This window comes from Camellia sinensis, chromosome 13 (assembly GCF_055761805.1).
Source record: "Camellia sinensis isolate YWXY chromosome 13, ASM5576180v1, whole genome shotgun sequence".
NCBI lineage: Eukaryota > Viridiplantae > Streptophyta > Magnoliopsida > Ericales > Theaceae > Camellia > Camellia sinensis.
In genome coordinates, this window is record NC_138973.1 from 35089170 (window position 1) to 35101200 (window position 12031).

The 12031-nt window shown below is 33.9% G+C and overlaps 2 protein-coding genes across 3 annotated transcripts; both read left to right on the top strand.

Moving 5' to 3' along the window:
* The first annotated feature begins 5000 nt into the window (after positions 1-5000).
* LOC114304513 (plastidal glycolate/glycerate translocator 1, chloroplastic) lies at positions 5001-11968 on the top strand. 2 transcript variants are annotated; one of them, XM_028249674.2, is made up of 9 exons: positions 5001-5501; positions 5590-5905; positions 6544-6805; positions 6910-7025; positions 7215-7324; positions 7423-7600; positions 7724-7853; positions 8311-9723; positions 11053-11968. In XM_028249674.2, exons 1-8 carry the CDS (start codon positions 5181-5183, stop codon positions 8459-8461), a joined length of 1584 nt encoding a protein of 527 aa, XP_028105475.2. In that variant the 5' UTR covers positions 5001-5180; the 3' UTR covers positions 8462-9723; positions 11053-11968. The 2 variants fall into 2 exon arrangements, with proteins under 2 accessions (XP_028105475.2, XP_082758064.1); XM_082901938.1 differs by having other exon boundaries at positions 11059-11968.
* LOC114304516 (protein BASIC PENTACYSTEINE7) lies at positions 11082-11968 on the top strand. Its single transcript, XM_082901940.1, has one exon. It carries the CDS (start codon positions 11082-11084, stop codon positions 11799-11801), a length of 720 nt encoding a protein of 239 aa, XP_082758066.1. The 3' UTR covers positions 11802-11968.
* Positions 11969-12031: the final 63 nt, after the last annotated feature.

Below are 12031 nucleotides of genomic sequence, written 5' to 3' on the forward strand. Positions count from 1 at the left end.
AATAATTTCGTCATTTCGTACTATTAAAAGCTATATGCTCGGTTAAATTAAATAAATTCGTTTAATTTTTTTACTTATCACATCCCAAGTCAATTTACGTCTTCCCCTAACATTTCCTTTTACGGTGATCTTATCACATTCTTCTCTACCATTTCATCTGCTACTCTACATTGCACATACCAAACCATCTTAGTTTGTTCTCTCTGAACATATTTTCAATTGGTACTACTCCTACCATTTAATGTATATTCATATCTATTTCTCTCTGTTCAAAACTTACCAAACACCCATCTAAGCATCCTCATCTTAACTACACTCATTTCATGAGTTTGTTGTTTCTTAATTGTCCAATATTATTGAGAGGGTAATTTGTAAACAAATTGGGTCGAGCTAGGAAGAGTCTTCTTTGGGAGTTGGACCGCGTAATGGGCCGAGATAAAGGCTGGTGTAGCTCGGTCTTAGGCCAAGAAGACATCTCATATTTTGGGTTTGGGTCGAACTATGGACCGAAGTATTGGTAGAAAGAGGACCGAGCTAAACAATAGCTCTACAGGGCGTCATCTCGAAGTCAAGACTGATAGTAATGCTTAAAGTATCACAGAGCCGAAGTAACTTGGCTGACCGCAATATTAGTCGAGGTAAAGATGTTAGCCGAAATAAGTGGGCCTGGTGGTTAGCCGAGGTATTGGTGAGGACGCCGGTCTTGGTATAGCTCGGCTGCCGGTCTTGGTATAACTCGGTCGGGCGCCATCTACATCATTACTTAAGCGTGTGACCAAGGTAACTTAGCTCGGTGTGGTTACAGCAGCTTATTAAAAGGAGGTAGCATCAATGGCGATGGCTGAGCTGTGTATAGCTCGGCAGGATAGCATCCGTTAGATCGGCTTTCGATCATACGGTCCGAAGGGCAGGGGACCGAGATAAATCAGTTCGAGCAGGAATGTATAACCGAGGTAAAAGGTTCAGCCATCTCACTTGGCTTGCAGTGATGAGACTCCTAGTAGGACTCTGCTAAGAAGAGTTAGAGTCCTACTGGGATTGTGCAAACCATCTCACTTGGTTGGTAGTGAGTAGGAGTATGACTCCTAGGAGGACTCTACTAAGGAGAGTATAGTCCTACTAGGATTGTGCAAAACCATCTCACTTGGTTGGCAGTGAGTAGGGTGTGTGATTCCTAGGAGGACTCTCATAGGGAGAGTTGGAATCCTACTAGGATTGTGCCAAAGTAAAGTCTATAAAAGCTCATGACCAGACCTTTGTACAAGTATCCCAATTCTTTCTCTAGAATACACAGAGCTTATTGTCTATTGTCTAGTTGCTGACTTAGGCATCGGAGGGGTTTCCGGCACACACCCGCCGGTTAGCTCACGTTTGTGTTTTCAGGTGGCAAAGCAACATTGTTTGGAGGAGGCAAACTTGATCAACGGGATCATACGAGAAAGTTTATTTCTTTCCCGTACAATTATGTGAACTGCAAAGTATCATTGGTCTTACAATTGTTTTATAAATTAACAACGTCAATTTTGTTAGCATCATTGATCACATAATATGCCAAAGGCACTCCACTTGAACCGACTTTGATTCAATTACAGGTGAGAATTTGTAACACAACATGAATCGTACACGAAATTAGGGGTTAGGGTTGAACATTTTCAACACAAACACAAATATGACACTATATAATAACATGATAAATAAATAGGGTTATGTCAAACCTGCATAATATGAAATTGACACAGATAACCCATTTAATAGATAATTAGTTACAAATTTTAATGTTATTTTCATTAAAGAATGCCATAAATGTTTAAATCTCTTATGTAACCTACACAATTAAATAAAGAAAATACATAAAATAGTATTTTCAGGTTAATATAGTCATTTTGTCTTTTATTTGAGAGAATATGATCTTTTCATTTATTATTTTGAAGTCAATAAAAATATTTTTTTTGAATAAAATAGAGTCAAAATTAAATTTTTGTTTTTTAATAATTTCATTTAGTAGAGATTAGTTTCAGGAAATTTAACTTAGGAAAAAACGTTAATCTTTCCATACACTTAGTATTTTTAATTGAAATTCATATTATGAAATTCATATTTGTCATTTTTTTTAAAGATAAAATTGACTTTAACCCCCTTTGCTTTACTCCATGTGTGATTTACCTCTTATATTTGAAAATAAGAACATAACCCCCTTATGACCTAGCACATGTTTCACACTTGATGTTAACTTGGATTGAACGTGTGACAGTATACTTCATTCAGTCCACAAACCACAAGAACATTATAGTTATTTCCAAATTATATAGGTAGTTTGCATATGCACATTGAAGTGACATTTACCCTTTATTAAATATGCACAATATCTTGAATTGAATAAATATACCTAAAGGGTAAAATAGTATAGTGAAATAAATCAGGTAACAAATACCATTTCTCATCTAGTATAATAGACGACAGATTCAAATATATAACCCTACCTTCATATTACAAAGTGAAATACTGAATAAAGGTGTGTATATATATCTAGTACTATTATAAAGAGAAGTCGTGTTTGGGTGTTTATGTCTTATATTTTGGGTTTTCTATTAGATAATTAGATAATTTTCTCGGTTTTGTACGATAATTTCGCAAACTGAGAAATTGTTAGTTTTGTATAACTAAAAAAATAATATTTTATTTTTATTAAATTTTATATTCAATATTGGTCATGTTTGATAAATCTCATTGTGTGGACTCAAAAAATATATATTTTATTAAAAATAATTGTGTATAATAAAAATTATGAAATTTGTAAGTTTTGAAAAAAAAAAAAGAAAAAAAAGAGTAAAATTCCACTTCAGCAATACTATTTGAATAAGAGAAAATATCTAGTACTTTTGAGGCATGGTTAGGTGATTTTCAAAATATTTATGATTGATGGGGAGGGTGGGGCCTACAATTTTGTATTAGGGCATAAGGTATAATGCTTGGTGATTAGTGGATAACATTGTCATGTGGTGCACTTGTAACACCTAATAATTTTCTACTAAACACTCAAGGAATTGACAATTCCTTCTTCTTTTAATAAAGGTAAAACAGTTTTACATAAATAAATATTTTGAAAATAAGATTTTATGGGTTAACAAAAAAGAAAGAGAACTTAATGGAACATGAACATTACTAATAGGACTTTTAAGTAATTAACCCAATTAATAGGACTTCTTCCTTAAAATTTAAGAAAGACAAAAAGAAAATTTGATATTGAAGATTAAATTCAAAAACAAAAAATTAATAGAGCAGCAATATATATTGACAAAATTTGTATAAATTTTTTGATGCGGATCTTTCCCCTAAAAAAAATGTAAATGATTTTCATTTGTAATAAAAGGTAAATTGAATCCCTAGTCGTGCAATTTGCTTCTTGTCTCAAATCAATTTGATTCTTGAAGCTCTAATTGCATCAACTTTTATCCTTTAATTTTACACAATGCATGAATTAAGTGCAACGGATAATATCTATTAAGAGATTAGACCAAAATCAAAGGCAAAATAATTCATTCAAAATGGAATATATCACTCACACTAATCCCTTAATTACTTTGAGAATAATAAATTGACTATTTTAGTCTTGATTTTAATCCAATTTCTAAACACTGAATAAAGGTGAAATACTGAATAAAATTGACTTTAAGAGAACATGATTTTTTTTTAAAATTGACTTTATGAGAACATGATTTTTTTTTTTTCCAAAACTATCAAATTTTGAATTTTTCAGATTCATTTCAATTTTCAGATTTTGAATTCAATCATATAGTTTACAGTCTTATTTTCTGAAACAAAATGATCATATATATGTAAGCATGTGGACCTCGAATTGAAATTGCCAGTCCACCTTAATTCTCAATTCATGAATTTCATAATATGAATTTCAATTCTCAATTCTCAATTATATGAATTTCATAATATGACATTAACATTTCTCAATTATATGAATTTCAATTCGCATAATTTTATTCTTAATTAAAAAAAAATTCCTTTTATTTATAAGCAAAAAATAAAATTTCTAATTCAACAAATATAGGTTGGTTTATTCACAATTCAAAATTTCAAACCCTAATTTCAAAAAATATAGAATAATTTCAACAAATTGAAAACCCTAAGTTAACCACAAGCATAATTTAACCACAAGAATAATTTCAACAAATTGAAAATCCTAATTTCAACAAATTGAAAACCCTAATTTGGAATTCCTGTATAACACAATAATTACCAATTCAAAACCCTAATTACCAATTCAAACCCTAATTACAAACCCTAATTTCTGTATAATCCTAATTCCAAACCGTAATTACTAATTCAAAATCACACATTCACAATTTCTGCATAACACAACAAATACATCAGATTCAAATGAGATAGAGAGAGATAGATGTCATACCACGGAGAGAGAGAGAGCAGAGACAGAAAATGAGAGCATGGAGAGAGTCTGAGAGCAGAGCGAGAGTGAGAATCTGAGAGTAGAGGGAGAGCTCGAGCAAACAGAGGGGAAAGCGAGAGCGAGAGTCTGAGAGGGAGGAGAAAAAAACGTAAGTGAAAAAACGTGATTGCAAATGAGGGTGCTTGGGGTTTTATATAAATTGTAAAAGCGTGGTTTCAATCCACGCTTTCATTAATCAACAATGAAAACGTGATTGTAAATCACGTTTTCTTAAGAAAATGAATATGCACAGTGAAAGTGTGATTTTTCAGAAAACAAATTAAACGACATGCACAGTGAAAACGTGGTTTTCAGAAAAAAAAAATTTATGTTAAAAGCGTAGTTTGCAACCACGCTTTCTTAATTAAAAGCGTGGTTTCTAATAGCGCTTTCACTATTCATCAAATTTTCGATCCCAAACAGTAAAAATGTGATTTGTAATAGTATTTTATCTTAATTTAAAAATTCTGTCCAAAATAAACCTAATTTAAGAATTAAGATAATAAATTGGCATAATATGAAAAAAGCCACTTCCAAACGAGCTCTAAAAAAACTGTCATCCCCCGAAATTTGGAATTTGTCCTGCACACACCACTGAGAGAAAGAGAGTGACAGACTCATCCTCTTTGGTTCCAACAGTCATTTATGTCCATACAAATTGCATTACCTCACCAAGCGAAAATGCCTCCTCACCCCCTACAATCTCCCATCCACTGTTTCCATGGCGCCCGCCTCTGCGATTCCTCAGAATTTTCCTTTCTCTCTTCCCAATCACAACCGTTCAAGATCCTTCTTCCAAGACGGTCCCAATTCTGCAAAAAAACCCACTAGAATCCATCCAAAAATACGTACAGTTGCTTTCAATGGCGTCCAAATCAAACACACCCAGCGAAACTTCCTCGAACCTTCACTACCCATTAGAGTTCTGGTACCTCACTCCATGTTTTTGCAAGTGGGTCCTCGTAAAACTCACTCTGCTCCCAGAATCCAGGCCAAATCAATGGGTTCAGACAGTAGTTCTGCTTCTACAAGCCTTCAAAGTGTGAGCAGCAATTTTCTCACATCTTTGCTTAATATTGAATTGTTGTTTGGATGGCTTGTTTTAATGGGTTTTTTTGTGTACCTATTAGGTGTCTGGTATATTGCATTTGATTGTCTCGCTTGGGATTATACTCACAATGGATAAGGTCTTGAAAAAGGCGTTTATGGCAGCTGCAATTAAATTCCCAAGTGCTCTTTTTGGGATGTTTTGTGTGTTCACCATTCTTATGGTTCTTGATTCTACTGTCCCCGCTGCTGCAACCAGTTTGATGAACTTTTTCGAGCCTGCGCTTTTGTTTATCCAGAGGTGGCTTCCATTGTTCTATGTTCCCTCATTGGTAGTATTGCCTCTAGCTGTTAAAGATATCCCTGCTGCTTCTGGCATTAAGATCTGTTTCATCTTAGGTATGTGAACTTTGGATACTTCATTGCATGGAGCATTTTGACATTTAATTTTCTTCTTGTGGGAAGTGAAACTTCTGGTCTATTATTTAGCAGTGAAGTCCAATGCTTTGTACCCATTATGTTTTCTTGCTACGGTGTTTATGGTGAATTATCGTGGTCAGTCATGAATAATGATATTTATCCAAGTGAATGCTTAAAATTGCTATGACTTGTACTTTTAGATATTGTCTAGTACTTTTTTGAGCATTTCTACATAACTAATATTGTCCTTCAGAAATTAAATTTGGTTTGGAGACTCTTACACCCCTGAAACATCACTTTCAAAGATACATCTGATTTAGCTGCCAAGGATTCCAAAATTGTTTCTTTAAGAAACAACACCATGACTTTACCCAATTCAATTTGTGCAATTTGATGATTCTGCTTATGGAAATCATAATGTAAGTATTCACATGGTTGGTGCTAGTTGATTTAGATTCTTGTTTGATTCTTGTTTGTGTTTCGTGTCTCACCCATCCTGGTTAGGTTTATCAATTTTTAACATAAACTTTCTACTGTCTTGTTAATCTCCCTATGGACATGTATGTGTAAGCCAGTTTCTTTATGTAACAGTGTGTTACTGTACTGGCTTTTTGCAGTTGCAGGCTGGCTGGCTTCACTTTCTGTTGCTGGTTATACAGCTATAGCCGTGAGAAAAATGGTGAAAACAGAAATGATACCTGCTGAGCCTATGTCAAAACCTTCTCCTTTTTCTCCCTTAGAGGTGTGGATCTGGAGTGGGACTTTCATTGTATCATTTGTTGCTGCACTTTTTTACCCAACAGTACTTGGAACAAACGCTAGAACATGCCTGCCTTTCCTACTTGCATCCACTGTGCTGGGCTATATGGTTGGTTCTCGGTAAAATACACTCTCTGTTTGTTTTATTTTTAAGTTGTATCTTATGATATATATTCGGTTTCTTGTTTCGAAATTTCATCAATTCGTTTAATTTTGGCCTTCAGGTTGCCAGCTGGTGTGAAAAAGGTTTTCCATCCAATTATTTGTTGTGCACTATCTGCAGATCTAGCAGCTTTTGCATTCGGTTATCTTTCTCGTTCTGGAATTGATCCTGTTCTAGGTACACAAGTTCCGGGTTTCCTTATGTTAGATACGCTTACTTTTGGTTGCGAAAAGACAGTGGAACGGGTTAAACATGGAATCTTGTAATAGCTTTTCCAAACTCTAAGACTAGTCCATCATCTTCTTGTTGGCAACCAAACGGAGTAATTGCTAGTTAGAATATTATAATCTATTTTAACTTTCACAGGACATTACCTCACAAAGGCCTCATCTAATCCTGGAGCTGGTGACATTCTAATGGGATTTTTGGGATCTGTTATTATCTCCTTTTCCTTTTCAATGTTCAAACAGAGAAAGGTAACCTATTATCCTGCACATTTAACGAGTAAGTAGGCAGAATTATTCTCTTTTTTTTTTTCTTTGTCTATTTTTGTTCATGCTGTATTCCATTTCAGCTTGTTAAGAGGCATGCCGCTGAAATTTTTACGTCAGTCATCATTGCAACAATATTCTCATTGTATTCTACTGCTCTCATTGGACGCCTGGTTGGGTTAGAACCATCTTTAACCATTTCAATTCTACCCCGATGTATAACTGTGGCGCTAGCCCTCAGCATTGTGTCTTTTTTCGAAGGTACAATAAAGAAACTAAATTTATATTAATTTGCCTTTGTAAGATCATGTTTTGTTTATCAAATAATTTCATAATGAATTGATTTTAATAGGATTTTTTCTTTTTTTCTCAAATTGGTTTTAGGTGCCAACTCATCTCTCACAGCTGCTGCTGTTGTATTAACTGGTCTGGTTGGAGCAAACTTTGTGCAAGCAATGCTTGATAAACTTCGCTTTGACGATCCAATTGCTCGAGGAATTGCAACTGCATCTAGGTATGTACTTTTTTTTCCTGCGATAATAAGTGACTATTAAACTGTATATTCTGAACAAATGCAACAGATCGCTGTTTGGGATTCAACAATCACACAATGTAAACTCAAAATCAGCTGACCTTGTAACAGACTTCTAAATGGTGGTTGCTGAAAGATGATTTAGGAACAAAATTTTACATATTAATGATTATCCTTAATTTATTTGAAGTTTGCAAGAAAGTGAAACGACACGTTAGATATTATCTGGTAAACCAGATAGGGAAAGTCAGGATTTTGCAAGTAGACCTTGTGTAAAATTTTGAGATTAGTTTAGTGACATCAGAGTTCATTTTTCATGAATTACAAAAATTAGAAGAAAAAAAAAATTATGTGCATGGTGGTGAAGTAACGCCAAAAAATTATGTTTATCGTGCCATTAATATTTTCTTGACACTTGCTCTTTGTCTAATTGTTTCAGTGCTCATGGACTGGGAACAGCGGCATTGTCAGCAAAGGAACCCGTGGCTCTTCCATTTTGTGCCATTGCTTATGCTCTCACCGGTATATTTGGCTCCCTCTTTTGCTCAGTTCCGGCTGTCAGACAAAGCTTGCTCGCGATAGTTGGTTAGAATAATCAACACCTCAAACAGTATTTTGTTTTGGTTATTGGTAATTGTAATTATTTTCTTTGATTAGAGTTCCTACCATTGTACAAAATTGGTTTTAGACAAATTTTGAGAGAAAAATAACACCTTATTGATTGACTAATATAATTATTCTAGATTTATGATGTATGCAAGTTGAAACAAGAAAAGTTGTTGAGCAGCCCAGAACAGGTTATGTCAAGTCTACATGTTTTCCTCCAACTACTAGGTTTTCAACCCTTGCAGACGGCTGCAAACCACCTCTAAACGGGGCGTATTTGTATAATTTTTATAGTTGAAGAGTCAATATATGCAGATTCATAAATGAAAAATGTAAAATAATATTCACTAATAATTGAAAGAATCTAGTGTAACTAATCCAATTTTTAATCCAAACCATCCTGTTAATCTTTCGTATGAGAACTATTCAATCCTATCCTCGAACAATTAGTCTTCTCTTCTGATTATCTCAACATCTAATGCTAAAAAATTATCTTTTAAATTTTATCACATTATTTATTTTATTCTACCGAATAATCTTATATATATAATCATAATCATACTATTAGAAAGTGTGAACCTAAAATATTAGTTATTATCTTAAACAGAAGACTAGGAAGATTAATGGGTGTAATACAACCTAAAATTACTTGACTTTAACAATTTTTTTAACTTGATTTAGGGTTGGATTAATAATGATATAGAAATAGAAGAAACATCCAAACAGTCTATGTAGCATATTTGTATTATTTATTTTTAAATAAAAACTCATCAAAATAAATTATTATTTTAAAAAAATATTATTACCATATCATTTTTTATATATAATTTTTATTAAAAAACAATTGGTGGGGACACCGTGTATTGTGACTATGGTTAATTTCAAGAAAATTAAAGTGAGATTTGGCAATTGTTTTATTAATTATTTTAAAAATCTTTATATGTTTAATAATTGATAAAAATATATATATTTTTTATGTTTTCTAATTTCCTTTTTAGCTCAAAACAAGCAGGCTTTTAAACAATTTTTGTAGTCATGCCAAACAGCTCCTAAAACCCATATTGGAGTGAGTGGTATACACGTACATGAAGTGAGCGTGAGCTCGAAAGTTCGTTGCTCCACCATGAGAGAGTGCTTTGAGATTTGAGCACCTCAGCCAACACATCCAACGCTTCAACAAGAATTCACAGAGAGAGAGAGAGAGAGAGAGAGCCCTGCTCTCAAGTCTCAATTGCATAGTTTGCATGTAAGTTTCTATCTCAATTAGCTCTGAAATACCTTCTTTATCTTTCGAATTTCACTGTTTGATCTTTCTGCTTAATGGGTACCCTTTATATCTGCTTAATTTTCGCTTAATCTTTCTGGGTTGGTATGATTTTGCTTGTATATGTGTTGGGTATGATGGGTTTGTGATTAGTACTGTATCTGAGTCTGCTGCTATGTCATATTGATTCACTGATTTTGGCTCTGATTTTCTCAGTGTGCTTATTAGATGATATTTATGGTGCAATAATCTTCAAATTCAGAATCTATTTTTACCATAATTTGAAGAGGTTGTAGTCTTCTGCAATTTCATGGGGCTCCGTGGCTTTGTGAATTATTTCAAATTGTGATTTGGTTTGCCTACTCATGCAGTGCTCTTTGTTTTGCAACAGCTAAAAAAATCACATTTTTTTCTTAACTTTTTGTTTATCTTTAACAAATTATTTTTTATTTTTTGTAAAAAATTATGCTCTTCAGGTAGTTCTAGTGTACAAGGATCTAAAAAGTGAAATAAAATTTTAAACTTCCATAAAAGTTCACTAATGACCCCCCCCCCCCCCCCCCCCCCCACCCCCAAAAAACAAAAAAAAAAAAAAAAAAATTGTTTTTTTTTTTTAATTTTCAAATCTGTCTAAACTGTAGGACTTAAAAGTGAAATTTTTTTTTGATTTTTTTAAAGTTAACTAAAGATGAAAAAAAAAATTAAATAAAAAAAACCAACAAAAATGCTGCTAAAAATGCACTTGCCAAACTCTGTCCTTTGTTTTGACTTAATTTGTTATACCATTGTGAAAATTTAGAATATGAGACGTATTCTACATTGTAAAAATCATTGTGAATTACATAAAGTAGTCCTTAATTTAATTTAAGAATGTAGCATTACTCTAGAATCTTCATATTCTCTTTGAGAATTTAACATTGTTTTTGAAATATCCTGGATAATGATGTATATTTGAGCCTTGGGGTGTTATTTCATTATGTGGGCTATATAAAAAGATAATAATTTTGGGATATTATTTAGGATAGTATTAGTTTGTAATATTTACAGCCCTTGTTTCATTAAAAAAATCATGTGTTTTTCATTTTTTTCCCCCCTAGTTATATTATGTGTTAAGAAGTGATGTTGTTGTTATTTTATGTTTTCTATTTTCTTTTTCCAGAAAACACCAGCATACTTTTTTTATACATATAGTCATTGCTTTATTTCCAAAAACACGAAAAACGAAAACGACGAAAATGAAAACAGAACCAAACACCTATGGCGGATTGAGTTGTTGGAGTTCGAAGTTCTTATAGAAATCTTTGTGTGTAGCTGCAGCACTGAGACATCCAACAGTAGTCATGAAAATGGGGGCATACCACAATAGAAACCCTATGATATCTGACCCTAACACCGAGGGATCCGTTCCCCATTTTGCCTGGAATTATCCTGGAAATATCTTTTCTGCAACAAAGATTGGCTTAAATCCCTTTCAAGCAAGTCCAATGGATCCAAAGCCAGATCTTTTTACTGCTGTTAGCCTCCACTCTTTTGCCCCAATGACTGAACCGGCAAAGAATGATACCGAGTCTGAGACTAAACCAACCAAGGTTAAAAAAAAGAAGTCCGCAGCAAAAAGTTCAGATCAAAATGCACCTAAGGTATCAAGAACCCAAAAGAAATCTTCTGCTTCAAAAAAGACTAAGAAACAATTTGAGCCAGGAACGAAGATTGAGAGGAAGGATCCTAACATGGTTTTCAACGAAGCCAGGTTGGATTTTTCAGTGGTTCCTCCACCGTATTGTTCTTGTACCGGTGTTGCTAGAAGTTGCTATAAATGGGGTACTGGAGGATGGCAATCCTCATGTTGCAACACGAACATATCTGAATATCCACTCCCCATGAGTCCCTCAAAGCCTGGGGCTCGCGTGCCTGGGAGGAAAATGAGCATTGGTGCATATGGGAAACTTCTGTGTAGACTCGCAGCTGAGGGTCTGGACCTTTCTCATCCGGTTGACCTCAAGGACCATTGGGCTAGACATGGTACGAATAAGTTTGTCACAATTAAGACAATTAAGTGAAGATCTGAAAAGGTCACGGCTAGGTATATCTTGGCTTGTTCATGTAAATTATTTGTCTTTCCTCTTAGATGTAGTTTCTGCTGTATGTATATTTAGGGCACATGGGAACACCTTTTTGGGAGCATACTTATCCCTAATAGTAGTATCTTCTCCTTTCTTGCTTTTAAGCTTCTAAGTGGGTATGTTTTTGAGCTCATGATCAGTTATTTTTCATATTTCCTTTGCGAATA

Coding starts and splice junctions, on each gene's coding strand:
- LOC114304513 (XM_028249674.2), top strand. CDS start 5,181: ATGGCGCCCGCCTCTGCGATTCCTCAGAATTTTCCTTTCTCTCTTCCC. Junction 6,806..6,909: donor GGCTATATGGTTGGTTCTCG/GTAAAATACACT, acceptor TTTGGCCTTCAG/GTTGCCAGCTGGTGTGAAAA. Junction 7,026..7,214: donor TGGAATTGATCCTGTTCTAG/GTACACAAGTTC, acceptor TAACTTTCACAG/GACATTACCTCACAAAGGCC.
- LOC114304516 (XM_082901940.1), top strand. CDS start 11,082: ATGAAAATGGGGGCATACCACAATAGAAACCCTATGATATCTGACCCT.